At 33.9% G+C, this 17,806-nt stretch overlaps 1 protein-coding gene across 4 annotated transcripts in view; it reads left to right on the top strand.

Moving 5' to 3' along the window:
• The window catches only part of MKLN1 (muskelin 1), a 330,653-nt gene that overhangs the window by 251,044 nt on the left and 61,803 nt on the right, over positions 1-17,806 (top strand). For all 4 annotated transcript variants that reach the window (XM_079785914.1, XM_079785913.1, XM_079785916.1 and 1 more), the window contains 3 exons: positions 7,045-7,257; positions 13,487-13,708; positions 16,997-17,126. In XM_079785914.1, coding sequence (XP_079642040.1) covers positions 7,045-7,257; positions 13,487-13,708; positions 16,997-17,126 — 565 coding nt within the window. The remainder of the gene's footprint in view (positions 1-7,044; positions 7,258-13,486; positions 13,709-16,996; positions 17,127-17,806) is intronic.

The following is a 17,806-nucleotide window of genomic DNA, read 5'->3' as shown; positions in this document are numbered from 1 at the left end:
TCCCGCCCCACTTCCTTCTGAGATTCATCAGTCTGTTCTATGCTTCTAAGTCTCTGGATCTATTTTGTTCATCACTTTATTTTGTTCATTAGATTCCACATATGAGTGAGATCATGTGATACTTATCTTTCTCTGACTGGCTTATTTCACTTAGCATAATATTCTGCAGGTCACTCCATGCTGCCTTAAAGGGTAAGAGAGCTTTCTTTTTTACAGCTGCATAGTATTCCATTGTGAAATGTACCACAGCTTTATTATCCACTCGTCTACTGATGGGCACTTGGGCTATTTCTAGATCTTAGGTATTATAAATTGCGCTGCTATGAACATACGAGTGCATATATTCTTTCTGATTGGTGTTTTGCGTTTCTTAGGATATATTCCCAGAAGTGAGATCACTGGGTCAAATGGGAGTTCCATTTTTAACTTTTTGAGGAAACTCCATACTCTTACACAGTGGTTGCACCAATCTGCATTCCCACAAGCAGTATATTAGGGTTCCCTTTTCTCCACATCCTCGCCAGCTTGTCATTTGTTGGTTTGTTGATGATAGCCATTCTGAAAATTGTTAGGTGGATACCTCATTGCTGTTTTAATTTATATCTCTCAGATGATTAGTGACTTTGAGCATTTTTCCATATGTCTCTTGGCCTGCTGTATGTCCACTTTGGAGAAGTGTCTATTTAGGTCCTTTACCCATTTTTTAATTGGGTTGTTTGTCTTCCTTTTCTTAAGTTGTATGAGTTCCTTATATATTTTTGAAATAAACCCCATATCAGATGTATCATTGGCAAATATGTTCTCCCATGCAGTGGACTCCCTTTTCATTTTGTTGATAGCTTCTTTTGCTTTGCAGAAGCTTTTTTTTTTTTTTTTTTTTTTTGATAGAGTCCCATTTGTTTATTTTCTCCTTAGTTTCCCTTGCCCTAGGACAGTGGTCGGCAAACTCATTAGTCAACAGAGCCAAATATTAACAGTACCAAAATTTTTAAACTTAAACTTCTTCTAACACCTCTTCAAAATAGACTCGCCCAGGCCGTGGTATTTTATGGAAGAGCCACACTTAAGGCACCAAAGAGCCACATGTGGCTCTTGAGCCACAGTTTGCCGACCATGGCCCTAGGAGATGTATCGGTAAGCATATTGCTACGAGAGATGTCTGGGATTTTCCTTCCTATGGTTTCTTCTAAGATTTTTATCTTCAACTATTTTAAATGTAGGTTGATTGCATTTATAATTACTCTTGCAATAAATCTAGAATTTATCCAGAAAATATCCTTCTTATTCATAGAGTGCATCTAATTAATGCCTAAGTTCCAGCAGTTCTAACACCCAGTATGACATTTCACATGTCTTTTCCTGTCTTCTTGGCATTAATTCCAACTTGATAGTTTCTTTCTTAAAATTTTTACCTCTGTTGTTGACTCCAGATCTATTTTCCATTTATTAGCACAGCTTTTAGAAAGCATATTGGGCCATGTGACACCTGCTCAAACCCCATGGTTAGTTAGCTTCAATCCATTTCAGTTATCTATTGTATTCTATTTCATTTTGAACTTAACAAAACTTCAGTGGCAAATAATAATAAGTATTATTTTACTCAAAAGTTTACAGATTGGCTGGGTCATTCTTTTGATTTTGGCTGGGCTCACTAATGTGTCGGGACTCAGCTGGCTGTCAGCTAGTGCGGGATAGCTTCAGCTGGGACAATTTGGCTTTGTTCTAAGTAGTTGCTTACCTTCCTGTTGGCTAGTTGGGGACTTGTTCTCATGTCTGGGGTAGGGCTGCAAGAGGAATGAGGTGGACATGAGTATGCCACCAAATTTACTATTGTCCCATTGGCCAAAGAAAGTCATGTGACCAAGTCTGGTGTCACTGTGTGGTGAGGGGTACTATCAAAGGGTATAGATACAAGGAAGTTGGAATAACAACAACAGTAATCAGAATGATAAAGCAATTTATCTACCTAGCTTTTGTTTATGGGTTTTTTTTTTGTTTTTTTTTTTTTTGCTTAGAGTAAAAACTTCACATTTCTCTTTAGGATTTGGTCACCATTTCTAGCCTCATCTCCTGACTTTGTGTGCTAGCCATATCTATAGTTGCTGGAATTATTCGACTTTCTCATCTGTGTCCTTTGGCAATAGTTTTTTTCCCTGTTTGGAATTAACAGAGGGTTGTCCTCCCACGCACCCTGCTTTTACCTTCCTCTGTGTAGTGTCCGTGTCTTCTCCATGCAGAATTAGTAGCTTTTTTTTTCTTTTTTATGTGCCCATTTAATGCCTTATATTCTTTGAATGGGTTATTGTAATGATTGGTTTGCATTCCTGTGTTCCTACCCAGACTCTGAATTCCTCAAGGCATAAATCATATACTTACTCTCTAGTGAGTAATTAGGTGATAGTAATTAAATGAAAAGTTAATACTTGGGGGCGATCAGGCCGGCACGCAGAGGCAGTGAAGGACAATCAGGCCGGTGGGGGCGGGGCAGTTTGGGGTGACCAGGCAGGCAGGCAGGTGAGCAATTAGGAGCCAGCGGTCCAGGATTGTGGGAGGGATGTCCTAAACCAGTAGTCGGACATCCCCCGAGGGGTCCCGGATTAGAGAGGGTGCAGGCTGGGCTGAGTGGACCCCCCCTCCATGCACGAATTTCGTGCACCGGGCCTCTAGTTATGAAAATAACATTGATTTTGTGGATTCCCTGAAGTGTTTTGAAGACTTCAGACTGCACTGAGAACAGCTGCTTTAATGTAACCCACAATCCCTAGTCAGAGGTAGGTAATCATCCCAATAATTTCTTAGTAATGTCCTCTTAGGTGTCCCACTGTCAGCCTCACCCCTATCCCTGACCTAGGACTCTGTTCATGATCATGCATTGCATTTTAACGTCATATTTCTTTAGTCACCTTCAGTCTGGAATAGTTCCTTAACCTTTTCTTGACCTTGACATTTTTGGAATACAAAGAAGTTATTTTGTAGACTGTCCCTCAATTGGGTTTGTCTATTTCCTTAAGATTGCATTTAGGTTAGGCATCTTTAGCAGGAATACCATGTAGTTGACATGACATTGGGTCTTCCTTATTGTATTTTATCAAGAGGTTTGTCTGATATTAGCTTTGATCAGTTGGTCAAGGAAGGTGCCCTTCAGATTTTCCCATTCTATAATTAATAAATAAATTTTGAGATTATGAAAATATCCTATTATTCATCAAACTTTTATCCTTTTAGCATCCATGGATGAAACTGTTGAAGCTTTCCCAAAGTGGTTGTACCATTTTATATTCTTGCCAAAAATGTTTGAGAGTTGTTGTTGCTCCCTATCTTCTTCCCCATTGATCTTTGTCAAAATCAGTTGGTCATATAAGTAATATGTCTCTTTTTGGACACTCTTTTTTGCTCCATTATCTTTTGGTCTGTTCATATATCAATATGGTACTCCTTAAGGTCAGGTAATGTAGAACCTCTTTATTCTTTTTTTTTTAATTATTCAGATTCTTCTAGGTCCTTTACATTTCATATAAATTTTAGAATATTGTCCATTTTTAAAACTGTTGGGATTATTGGGAATGTAATGAATCTATAAAGCAATTTGGAGAGAATTGCTGTCTTATTAATAGTCTTGTAATCCATGAACATAGTTAAATCTCCATTTATTTCAATCTTCTTTAATATCTCTCAGCATTCTTAGAATTTTCATGTTAGAGGTCCTGGATATTTTTTATTCAATTGATCCCAGTATATTTTGATTTTTCATGCTATTTTAAATGGTACTTAAAATTTTTTTATTAGCAAACAAGCTGCTAATATAGAGAAGTAAATTTTTTTGTTTTAACTATTGCCTTTGTATATGTTACTTTTGTAAATCCACTTAGTTTCTTTGTTGATTTCTTTGGCTGTTTTAATCAAATAGTCATGTCATCTATGAATAGGAACCGTTTTACTTTTTTTTTCCATTCTTTTTTTTCTATCATAACTTTCTATTTTATTTTTTTAAATTAATGTCTTATTGCACTGACTTGGACTTCCAGTATAATGTTAAATAGAAGAGGTGAGACTAGATATCCTTATCTTGTTTCAGATCCTAGCAGGATCTCTATTTCACTAAAGTGAAAATTAGATTCTGGATTTTTATACATTCCTTATTAGATTAAGGAAGTTTCTATTCCTAGTTTGCTATGAGTTTTTCTCATGAATATATGCTGAGGAAAAATGCTTTTTCTATATGTACTGATACAATCATGTTTTTCCCTTTAATTCTGTTAATGTGATGAATTAATTTGATTGATTTTCAAATATAAAATCAACTTTGCATTCCTGAGATAAACCCTTTAGTTATAAAATATCCTTTTTATATCTTGCTGCATTCTGTTTGATAGTATTTTGTTAAAAATTAGTTTTGTGTCTCTGTGTACTAACTGCCTGTATATTATTTCTCCTCCTCCTCCTCCTTTGTAATATTGTTACTTGGTTTCAGTGTTATATTGTCCTCATAAAGTAAATTAGGAATGGAATACAGTGCAGATTTAAAATGGAAGTTATTTTTCCTTTTCTGAAAAATTTTGTATAAATTTGATATTATTTTTTTCTTTAAGTGTTTGGTAAAATTTACCAGTGTAGATACATAGGACTAGTGCTCTTTGTAGGAAGATTTTAAATTATAAATGCAATTTTTCAATAGATATAATGATTTCAGATTTTCTCTTTTATCTTGGGTCAATTTTGGTAAGTAATTTTCAAGGACTATGTCTGTTTTATCTACATTGCCAGACTTTACTTGTTTTTTTATACTAGGCCCTTATTTCCTTTTAATTTGTAGTGAACTTGTAGTGATATTTCTGCTTTCATTTATAATATTGGCAATTTGTGTTTTCTCTTCCTTTTTAAAAAATTTGTCTTAGAATGGTTTATAATTCTATTAATCTTTCAAAGAACCAAGTTTGTTGGTTTTGTCTGTTTCCTATTCTATTTATTCCTATTATTTTATTTTTTTAACTTAGGTTATAATTGCTCAACATTTTAATAGCACTCTTTTTAAAAAATATATATATTTTTATTTATTTCAGAGAGAAAGGGAGAGAGAGATAGAAACATCAATGATGAGAGAGAATCACTGACTGACTGCCTCCTGCATGCCCCCTACTGGGAATTGAGTCTGCATCCCTGGCATGTGCCCTTGACTGGAATTGACCCTGGGACCCTTCATTCTACAGGCTGATGCTCTATCCACTGAGCCAAACCAGCTAGGGCTTTAATAGCACTCTTGCTAATTAAAATGAAGCAAGAAGTTGTTACTCTCCTAATACAATTTCAAATTTCACATTCTAGGAAGTATGGCATTTATTTATTTATTATATATTACCCCATCTTTGGTTTTGAGATTATTTAATTATACAAGAAATTCTCAAAACTTTTCACCTTATCTATTGAAGATTTTTCTTGATAAAAATCTTTAAAAATAAGTTTTAGGATAATAATTAGTATGAATACTAAAATGCAGATTTATTTATTTAAGTATATTTTTATTGATTTCAGAGAGGAAAGGAGAGGGAGAGAAAGGTAGATGAGAGAGAATCATTGATACATGCCCCACACTGGGGATCGAACCCATAACCCGGGCATGTGCCCTGACCTGGAATTGAACCGTGACCTCCTGGTTCATAGGTCGACATTCAACCACTGAGCAACATCGGCCAGGCTAACACGCAGATTTAAATCAACTTAATATCTGGGTTAATAACATCAATGTCAAACTGTTCTTTATGCTGAATACCTTTATTGCTTCAAGTAATCTAAATAATGCTAGATTACTCTTCATATAGTACCACTTTTTTATTTTATTTCCTGCTCTAGAAACTTGGAATAGTTATTTATTGCTTATAAGATTTTATCTAGTCTCCTCTGTCACATTCACTAAGCTTCCTATTTCTGCCTTATACTTCAACTCTTTTGTTTCTGCAGCAGCAATTCTTCATCTCGGTCATAACCATACACATTGTAGTAAATGTATTTTTGCTTTTGTTTCTCTTCTGGAAAAAAAACAACAATCTGGAGTAGTGGGAAGAACATAGTTTTTGCCTTAGATTCTCTATCTTACTTTCTAGTTTTGTGACTGTGGACAAATTACTTAGACTCTATGAAATGGTGATATTTCCTTATAGAGTTGTTATACAGATTAAATGAAATATATACACACATACATAGTAATAATATAGACAGAATTTAGGAGATATTTAATAAATATTAGTCCTGGTTTCCATCTTTCAACTAATTCAGTCTTGCCCATTTGAAGGTGTTTTTTTTTTTTTTTTCGCTTCATGAACTCTACTTTTAGTTTATACTATAATAATTTTTACCTTTTATTCAGTCCTGTGATACAAATGATCTCAACTAATTGATTTTTTTGGTAATATACTGTTCTTCCCATATTCCCCTAGTTGTGTTATTGATTCAGTCAGGAAAGTCACTTTTATATAATATAAAGGGTAGATGAAAAAGCCAAAGACTTGGATTCTCATTCTGCTTCTCTCACTAGTGTACTAGCTTTCAGGAGGATGCCTCTTATCTTTTGACTTTTAGTTCCTGTCTTTAAAAGGGGTTAATTGAACTAGAGATTTTATAAAGGGTCCTATTATGAAATTCAGTGATTCTAGATATTCTTGGAATGCCTATCTGTGCTAGATTCTGGTAAGAAATTCTGATGAGAAATATTTTAAAGGACTAAATGTGTCTTTAAGTAGATCAACATATAATAGAGAATTAAACTCTGTGCACAAATGACTAAAATGCAATGGAGTATGTAATAGAAGCCATATAAGTGTTATGAACAGAATGCCATAGGGTACAAAATAGTTCATCTCATCTTTCCTGGTAGATTTTAAGCATTTCTATGGAAAGATTTTTATCTCCTACTACTTCTTTTGTTGGACTTGTATTAGTTGACTTGCTATGAGTTTCTGAACAAAGCTTGTAATGAAAGTAAACAAAAAGAGGCATTTAATTTTATTTTGTTATTCTTTTAATTTCTTGTTCTTTTTTTTCTCTCCATAGAATGGTCCCAGTGCCAGATCATGTCATAAAATGTGCATTGACATTCAACGAAGGCAAATCTACACATTGGGCCGTTATTTGGATTCCTCTGTGAGGAACAGCAAATCTCTGAAAAGTGACTTTTATCGTTATGACATTGACACTAACACATGGATGTTACTCAGTGAGGATACTGCTGCTGATGGAGGGCCGAAATTGGTGTTTGATCATCAGGTTTGGTGCACAGATAAATATATGGTAGAATTAATTAGTGCTTAGTAACTTTCTCTTAGTGTTTATGTCACATGTTATGCTTAATAATCTAAGTTATCTCTTAGATTTCTATTACAAATACCTGTGACAGATAATAAAAGTAACTTGTACAGTAGTTATCCTTTAAAATTTTTTTCTTTTATATATTGCAGGATAAAATACTAAGATCTCAGAACACAAATGTTAATTTATAAAAACTTTAGATAGTAAATGGAGCAGTACATATCAGGAAAAACAAATTTAGTTGTATAAAAAAATCTAGGAATCATAACAATAACAATTTTCCCTTTTAAAACTTCTTATTCTACATTCCTGGAAGAAATTTTAAATTACTTTATAATGAATTCAGGAATTTGAAATTTAGAGCTTTTCTTCCAATTTGTGTGAAATATATTTACCTTTGTATATAATCACAAACATTATAAAACATATAGAAATTTGACATAAACTAGATGAAGTTTAAAATCACCAATAAAAATCATATAATGATGTTGTAGACAAGACTACACATAGCGATATTGTAAGCCATTTTAATATTAATATGCATGTAAGTATCATCATCATCTTCATGAGTGTCATTATCATTTTTATCTATATTTGAATATGTACTCCATGTCAATCAGTTCAGTATAGTTCAATACCTCAAACAAAACAGTAACCACTTTGAATTCTGTAGTCAGTTTTATTTGATTCAAACCATGTCCAAAGTTTTTTTTGGAGTGTGGGGGAGAGGAAACTTTCAAAAAATCTTTAACACTGTAATGATGAACATAGCATTGTCTAGTACTTGAGAAATAGTAGATGGTGCTAATTATGATCGAATCTAGTTTAGGCCTAGCTTATCTCCTATCTTATATATGAGTTAAAACCAAGTCTTTATTGTTTATTACATATTTTTGTTAATTACTTACTTTAAAAGTATTCTTGCGCTATATTTATATTAACAATTAGTTGTTATAGTAGAATGGTAAGGAAAAGAGGAGTGGGTTATATGCCTATCAAGTAAGTGGTGGGTGGAAAATCAAAAACATTAGTCCTCAAGTATTCTTCCCCAGATCGAATTTGGAACTTCTGCTGGCTCTACGTAACTGAGCTCTGCAAAGCTTTGCACTTCCCTACGACATCCTCAGTGTTTTCATGTGGAAAATAAGAGCTCCAAAAAAAGTTTGGCTGGTTCTGATCTTTTAAAAACAAAATGTCAACATAACATTTTGAGGGAAACAATTTATTTTCTTGCTTTCAACTGGTTACAAATTTCTTTTACAAAAGATGCTTATGTCTTTATTTTTACAAGTTGAAAAAAGAATAGCTTAGGGGTAGTCTAAGTACAAGTATATGTATGGTCTTTGTTTCTCTTGACTTTGATAAAATAGAATGTTCCTTGGAAGCTAGGTTCTGTTAAATGTTTGGTTTTCAAATGATTAGATGTGAAGAAACCAGGATTTCAGTGCTAATTCAGCTAATAACTAGCTCTGTGACCTTGTGTAATCTGTATAAGCCTCTAGTTTCTGTTTTGTTTCATGTAAATAAAGCTATAAGTTGGAACTTCAAAATTACTTAGGGCTGTTCATGACACTTTAAGATTTGACACAACGCTCAAGAACGTGAGAAAGCTAGAGGCATAAAAACGCTTTAAAAAGTTACTTTGCAATTTTGAATTTAACAGTTAATAAATTTAAAGCTTTGGATTTATTAAGAACATAGTGGCAGCTTAGTTCTGAAGCTTTCGATGTTGTTGCTTTGTGTGATTTTCAGGAACAATGAGAACCAAACCAAAAAAAAAAAAAAGATTAAAAAACAAAACAAAACACAAGTCACATATTCAGCAAAACCAGGAGCCAAAGAAAACTCACAACTCCCAATTTCTTGTAAGTTTAGCCAAAAATAACTGAAATATTCAGAACCTGTATTAAAGCTGACAGTAATGTAACAGGGGAGAACTGGGAATGTAGAGGGAGCCTAGCAGAGTTACATCTTAGCAGGGCAGACTCTGGGGGAGTTAGTGAGATAAAATGTGCAAAGCACCCAGAATGGCTCAGAAGTGGTAGATATCAGAAAGCACCATCTTCTAAAATATGGGAAACACCGTGACAAGTATGAACAGTGCTCCTTTTGCAATATCTAGTGAAGGAACTGGAGGAAATCAAGTCTTGAGATAGAAACACACACCCCCGCCCCCCCCCCCTCCCCCACACACACACACACATACAGATGAGGGTAGATAGAGTTTAAAAAAGACAGGGCTTCACAGATGGACTACATTTTGAAGAAGCCATTTAATTCAGTAGCAACAGAGGAGGGAGTCCTTGAGCAAGAACATTACCCTTTCATAGGAACCTTCTGTTATCTGGTCCAGGGAAATTCAACAAATTTAAATATGAACATTTAAAAAGCTTAAAACATGAAATTTTCAGAGAGGTACTCTAAGGAAAATTAATAAAAAGAAGAAGACCAGCAAAACTTTCCTTCACACAATAGCAGATGAAAATTATATATTAGTATCCGAACATGAATTAAATGATTTAATGAAGCTTGATACTTTGAAGAAAACTACAAATCATAAATTCAATAGTGCAGATGAGATGACCAAATAAGAGGAGCAGGTAAAACGGGACCTGGTAAAATTCAGGAAAGAAATTGAAGAAAACATAGTAGCATTTTCAGAAATGAAAACTAATCTACATAGAACAAAATGAAGAATAGGTAAGGGTCGTATACATAGATATAAGAAGAGCAGGTACTGTAGAAATAAAGATTAATAAAAGGATTAGTCAGAAAATTATAGATAGAGAAGACAGGCAAAAATAAGCCAACATACATATAATTGGAGACATTAAATACAGAAACCAAAATAATGGAACAACAAATATTTATAATAAAATTCAAGATGACTTTTCTGAAGAAAGAAGACTATTTCACATTTCAAAAGGGTGTGTTATAATCAGAAAGGAAAAAAGTTGACCTATGCATTCAATTCTAAGACATATGAATGTTAGTAACAGTGGATTTCAAATATAAAGAAGCCATTTTAGGGGGAAACTAGGCAAAATGATCAAGTCACCTATAAGAGGAATAAAATGTGACTGGTATCAGATTTCTCTACAGCTACATTCAGTACCAGGAAACATTAGAGAAACATCTAGAAGGTAGGAAAAGACAATGTGATTCAAGGATTTTTTATCTAGAGAAACTCCATCAAGTATGACCACCTTTTGAAGAAATTACTAGAAAAAGGAATATAAGCTAGCCAAGAATTGGCAGGAGAAACTTCAGTCAAGGATTGGAGATCTCAGCTCGTTGACATTCATTCACCTTGGGTCAGTGTGGATCATTGGCAGGCTGAACACATACTTTTACTGCTCTCCTGCCCGTATCCTATGAAATGACAATAACACATTAGTAATAGTGTTAAAAACAAAAAAGAATGCCCTTTGGGAACTTAAAACTAATTGGGGATGGGAGGGGGGGAGAATTCCTTTAAGGTAGAAAGCAGATAGGACGAGATCCAACCGGAAGAAACTAGAGCCTGTAAGATTGAAGCCACAAAGTTTATATAGCTGAGGCAAACATTAGATGATCAGTGGGAGACTGAACAGCAAAGCATTCTTCAGTTTGAGTAGCACTTAAGTGTGATATTGTCCATAGGTCAGGTGTTGAGTGTGGGCATCGGAGCTGGAAAGTTAGAGCAATACTCCCAAGGGCAGCTGAAGAGCAGCAGTGGAACCCTTCACAGCATCACATATCATTTCTCCCCACCCAGTCCCTTTGGGCCGGCTATTGTATATGTAGCAGGCAAATGACTAGTGATTCTCAGATATAAAGAGGACTAGAACAACCAAAAAATCCATATATTTTAATGTAATTAATACCATGAGATGGGTGCTGAAGTCAACAAATTAAGAATTAACAAAGAGCCCTGGCCGGCTTGGCTCAGTGGATGGAGCGTCGGCCTGCGGACTGAAGGGTCCCGGGTTCGATTCTGGCCAAGGGCACATGCCCGGGTTGCGGGCTCAATTCCCAGTGGGGGGCGTGCAGGAGGCCGCTGATCAGTGATTCTCTCTCATCACGGATGTTTCTATCTCTCTCTCCCTCTCCCTTCCCCTCTGAAATCAATAAAGAAATATATTTAAAAAAAAAAAAAAGAATTAACAAAGAAAAACAGTTGTATAAACTGAAGAAGCCTTTAGGATAAGTTTAAGTGATATTTTTAGAGCAATTCAGACAGCTATTGCATTCATAAAAGACATATCTAGAAAACTTACAAATTAAAGGTTTTTTTAAATCTCAGCAAGTTATTTGAAAAGGAGAATGGACACACCTCTAAATGGTTACTAAATTAATGGCTGAAATTATGAGAGAAAAGTTAAGAAACAGAGAGAAGGTCCTGAAGTTCCAATGCCATCTAATAGGAGTTCTAGAAGAAGAGAATGCTAGCCAAAACAAACTCAAGGTAAAAATGAAGAAAACTCCTAAAGATGAAGAAAGACAGTTTTCAGAATGAAGGGAACACCAAGTGCAGTTCAGGATGAATGAAAAAGAATATCCCTGCCTAGATACTTCCTTAATGAAATTTCATAACCAAGGATTAAGAGAAAATCCTAAAAACCTCAGAGAGAAAACTGGTTACCTTTGTAGGCAGACAACTGAGAACAAGCACATCAAAATTAAATATCCCCCAAAGGAAAGAGAAAATCCCTTTGTAGCCATATGAAGAATTTAGGGGCTAGATAACCATAGGAAACCTGATAACAGAGATTGGCCAAAATTAGTATAACTCTGAATTTATGAAAATATAATTGGCTTATGTAATGTGTGTCCCTCGGGATTTTCAGCATGATCCCCAGGTGTTTGGAGAGACTTAAGCTTTAAGTATTTAGGACCGGGTACTGTGACCCAGCTTCAGTGCAGCCCTAGACAGTCATATATATAGTAGGTGAATGGGGCCACACTGAGTTGTCTTCAGGAATGTATGTATTGCTTTTAATGATAGGATTATTAAAGATTAAAGAGTGAGAACACTTTCTTTGGGAGGCCAGGGACATGAAAACTTTATCTCAGTTTTGCAACCATATTCATTAAGATTTCACCTTTGAGGTATAGATATTCACCTTAATTTATGAAAATCAGCCAGAAACCTAGGAAATGGCAAGTGAGTGGATCTTTTTAGTGGTAGGTAAAGATTAGAAGAGCTAGAGTGTTTTTTTTATTTTAATTTTTTAAAATTTATTGGGGTAACATTGGTTAGGATCTTCTTTTTAACATTAATTTTAAAACCAAATTTTACAATTATTAAACTTTTTATTAAAATGCAAAAAATGAATAGCAGAAGTAATTGGAGGAGAGAATTGAACATACAATGGCTAGTGTTTGTGCTTTAGCAAAATGATGTGTGTACACAATTTTTTTCTTTAATTATAAATGCCACTTGTGTTCAGTATCTAATTTCCAACTTATACTTACGTATTCTTTGAAATAGAATTTAATTCTTATTTCTTGTCTTCGACAAATGACTTTTCTCAGATATTTTTATGAAAAACTGTCATCTGAGTTGAAAGAATTAAGTTTGGCTTTTGAACTTGAGTTGCATAACATACCTCCAAGAAAATTAAATTTATAGTATTGTGTTAAAAAAAGGCAAGATTCATCACACGGTAGAAATCAGTCTAAAGACTGTTGCAAATGTCTGTTTGTTTTATTGTTTTTTAACATAATTTGAAGAGTTTTGTAAAATAAATGCAGAGAGGTGAATTTAGTTGCATCACTCATTCACATATCTGCTCTCTTATTTAATGGTAGCAAAATTAATAGGATGCTTGCAAGGAGTGTGTGATCACTTTTTATCCATAGACCTGTATTCACTCTTAGGTTTACAGATCAGCACCTCATGTATTATTTGTTGGTTGATGTGGTATAAAAATTATGCAGTTTCAAGAATGCATAAAGCTCTTTAACCCAAACATATTTTATTCTCAGAGGGAAAAATTGAAACTGGAAAAGGTATTTAGAAATCCATCTGCCAGGTGGTTGGCAGTATTGCAATAAATGTGTATGGTAATCAGGGGCGGTACTTAGATTTATTAAGACATAGTTCAGGTTTTTTTGAGAGTCTAAAACAACACACATTGGTTTCATTTTAACACATATGACAGGAACAAACTAAAACTATTCAATCTATTTTTTATTCTGATAGATGTGTATGGACTCAGAAAAACATATGATCTACACCTTTGGGGGTAGAATTTTGACTTGTAATGGCAGTGTAGACGACAGCAGAGCCAGTGAACCTCAATTCAGTGGGCTGTTTGCTTTCAACTGTCAATGTCAAACCTGGAAACTTCTTCGAGAGGACTCCTGCAATGCTGGGCCTGAGGATATCCAGTCTCGGATAGGACACTGCATGCTATTTCACTCAGTAAGAATATTCTGTACTTTGTGTTATGTTATTTTGTCATGTGTATCTCAGTAAGAAAAGTGGTGAAATCTAATTCCTCAGTAAGTGATCAAAACTTTTCATTAGATATAAATGATTAGTGTTAGCAATGATAGACAAAAAATAAAACTTTTTAACAGTGAACTGTTATAATTGAGGCTCTTTCCCATCAACTTAGTAATTCCTAAATAGTTATCACCTGAATAATAATGTAGGTTTTTTTTTTACTAACTTCATTGCTTATATAGATCTATTTCTCTTTATTTTTTAACTGCAAGGTCAATTTTCTTATCTGTTCTTATTTTTCCCTTTGCTATTCTTCATTAAGTGCAAATAATTAAGAATTGACATTATAGAATTAAAATTAAAATTTATCAGCAAAATCAACACACAGACATTGCATTAAACTTTTCTGATGCTACAGTGGAAACTTGGGCCTCTTTCTGTGAATATAACTTTAAAAATATATTATGGAATATTTTAATCATATGCCAAAGTGGGGAGAAGAGTATGATAAATTCCTGTGTACTCGTTAGTTTCAACAGTTATCAATATTTCACTGTTTTTCATATATCTACCCCACTTATATTTCTTTTTTTTTAAATGTTTCTTTGATTTTTTTAAGTGCTGTGGTATTTTAAAGCAAATCCCAGACACTCTGATCATGACACCTATAAATATTATAGTGTGTCACTAACAGTTAAGGATTAAAAAATAATAATTGCAATACTATTATAATATTAACCAAAGTAAAAACAATTTCTTAACATTTATACATAGAATTTTTCTGAAATACTGAAAAGTACCTTTTCATAATTGGTTTATTCAAGTCAGGGTTCAGAAAAGTCTAAGTATTACATTTGGTTGTCAGATCTCTTAATTTTATTTAATCCATAATAGTGCTGACCCCTCTTATTTTATTCTCCCACATACCACTTATTTGTTAAAGAAACTTAATTATGTGAGCTTTAGAATTTCTTGTATTCTTGATTTAGCTGATTTTATTTTCTCATAATGTCATTTATTGTGATCTTTTATCTATATTTCCTGGTCTAAATCCAGAGTCACTTTAAAAAAATAATTTTTCAATTACAGTTGACATATAATATTAGTTTCATATGTACAACCCAGTGATTAGACATGTATATAACTTACAAAGTGATCACTTCCATAAATATAGTACTTGATTTTAGATTCACTCCCCCTTTTGGGGAGCACAAAAGGAAAGGTGCAGGAATACTTCATAGGTGGTCTGATTGCAAAATATCGAGAGGCATTTTATGTGTAGTTGTCATACTTTTGGTAGTGTTAAAATTGTTCAGTGAATTCAGGTGCTATCAACCTGATTATTAATTATAAAGTTTCCTGTCAATATTTTACCTCATGGCTCTAGCAGCCATTGATAATCATTGCCTAGATTTCAATAAGATTGTCAAATGGTGATTTTTCTAATTGTGTCATTTCTTCTGCATTTATTAACTGATTGTATTATTAAAAACTTATTCTCATTAACTGTGTAGCTACTCTGATATGTAAACTGCATAGGATAGGTAATATAAATTGATTTTCTTCCTTTATCACTTTTTTTATATTAATGAGTTGAGGCTCCAAAGTTAACCGATAGATTTTTTATTTTTTATTTTATTGATTTTTTACAGAGAGGAAGAGAGAGGGATAGAGAGTTAGAAACATCGATGAGAGAGAAACATCGATCAGCTGCCTCCTGCACACCCCCCACTGGGGATGTGCCCACAACCAAGGTACATGCCCTTGACCGGAATCGAACCCGGGACCCTTGAGTCCGCAGGTCGACGCTCTATCCACTGAGCCAAACCGGTTTCGGCCCGATAGATTTTTTTAAGTGTTATTATGAACTCATCGATTTTTATATATTTGATGTGTTTAATCCAATGATGTCATTACTCTTTTTTTTTTTTTCTTTTTTTAAGTCCTCACCCAAGGATAGTTTTCCCATTTATTTTCAGAGAGAGTGGAAAAGGGGGGCGGAGGGACATCAATGTGAGAGAGACACATCCATTGTCTGCCTCCTGCATGTGTCCCAACTTGGGCCAGGAATTGGAATCAAACGGTGACGCATTGGTGCCACACTGGCCAGGGCCATTAATTTTTTTGATGCCCCAAAATTTTCTCTGTATGTGCATGTATATGTGTATATATGTATGTTTGTGTGTGTGTATAATATATATATATATATATATATATATATATATATATATCCTTTTAAGTAAGAGAAAAATTAAATCATGAGTTTATACTGCTATATCTAATACAAATGAAAGATTATAATTTTTAATATCTTTGATTTTATATATCTTTTAAGTTTAAAATCCTCCTTCCTAATGTTAGTATTATATTATTCTGTCTTATAGTTTACAGAATAGCAAAACTAACAGCAAAATCACTAAATGCTGTTTAAAATTGCTTTCTTATTATTTTTCTGCTTAGGATATAGCCCACTAAGAAAGGGTATTCAAAAACATGAATTAAAATCACTAGAAATATTCTCTATGTGGTCATATCTTTATGTACCGATAGGTTTATTTATTTTCTAATTTCAGAGATTTTTTTTCTTTTGAGTTAATTTGTTTTCTAATTAAATAAAAACATACACCTGGTTCTAAAGGCAAACCCAAAAGTCTGGGTACTTTAAGAGAGATCTAGTGTTATCCCTGTTGTCTTCCTGTTCTGTCCCTTCTCCAAGAAGTAACTGTCTTTTATTAGTTTCCTTTCTTTGTTTCTTTTTGGAGAAAGAAACAAACACATACACATTTCTTTTTTCCCTTTCTTGCACAAGAGAGCACCTTGTGTACATTATTCTGCACCTTGCTTTTTTTTTTTTTAATGTTTTTATTGATTTTTTTTTTTTTTTTTTTTTTTAGAAAGAAAGGAAGGGAAAAGGAGAGATAGATACATCCATGAGATCAATTGTGGCTTCCTCAACTCGGGCATGTGCCCTGACTGGGAATCAAACCAGTGATCTCTTGGTGCATGGAACTCTGCTCAAACAACTAAATCACACCGGCTGGGCTGCACTTCGCTTTTTTACTTTAATAGGATATCCTGGAGATCACCTCTTAGCAGTATATAGAAAGCATCTTCATTTCTCTTTGTACCATCATAGTACTCCACTGCATGGGATCTGTCATAAAATTACTTTTATAGAGGTTTAAATATTTTAAAGATCATTCTGAATTTTTCATGGAAGTGACTACTTTCTCTGTTCTTTGCCATTTTTTTCTTATTTTCCAGAAAAATCGTTGCTTATATGTATTTGGTGGCCAGCGATCGAAGACCTATTTGAATGATTTCTTTAGTTATGATGTGGATTCTGATCATGTAGACATAATATCAGATGGCACCAAGAAAGACTCTGGAATGGGTAAAGGCATTTAGTGATTCTTCTCTCATGTCTTAAATACTTTAGAAGGTGGACGACTATAGCCCATTTTCTTTTCTTTCTATCCATTCTTCACCCTTGCCCCATTTCTTTAATTGAAGTAATTCTAAGAGGTCAGAAAACTTGTTTTTGTCTCTTTCTTCCAGCTAAATTATTCAATTCTATCTGTTTAAAATATATTAATTATTATTTCCTTAGAGCAGAAAGATAGTATATGAATCTCTATGGGAATTTTTTGTGTGCTTATTGGGAAGGAGGGGCTTTGCAAGAATTGATATCCTAAAAACTATATTATTCTATATTTGCTAATCAGTTCCACTTTCTGCTTTCAGTATAGTAACTTATATTATGCACTAGCATAGTAGAGTCTGTCTTTGTTCTGAAGGAGGACATGTAACGGTAATGCCTTTTAAGTTTACAAATTCAGCATCCAAGAAGGTATTCTCCTCGTAATAGGGTAAATGGTTTGCTTCAGATAATCCCAGTTTTATGTATATTGCCCTGACATAGTTATTAAAATTGCCCCATTCACTCTCAAAAGTATCCTATTTTAGATGATACACAGTTACCCTACATAGTAGTCACTTTGCCTGTGATTAGTATGCACAGGAGAATGGTATGTTTGTTTAAGGCCCAGGGGTTTAAAATGCCTAATTTGAGCA

Source organism: Cnephaeus nilssonii, assembly GCF_951640355.1.
Source record: "Cnephaeus nilssonii genome assembly, chromosome: 12".
Taxonomy (NCBI): Eukaryota; Metazoa; Chordata; class Mammalia; order Chiroptera; family Vespertilionidae; genus Cnephaeus; species Cnephaeus nilssonii.
This window is presented reverse-complemented; position numbering and strand designations above follow the sequence as displayed.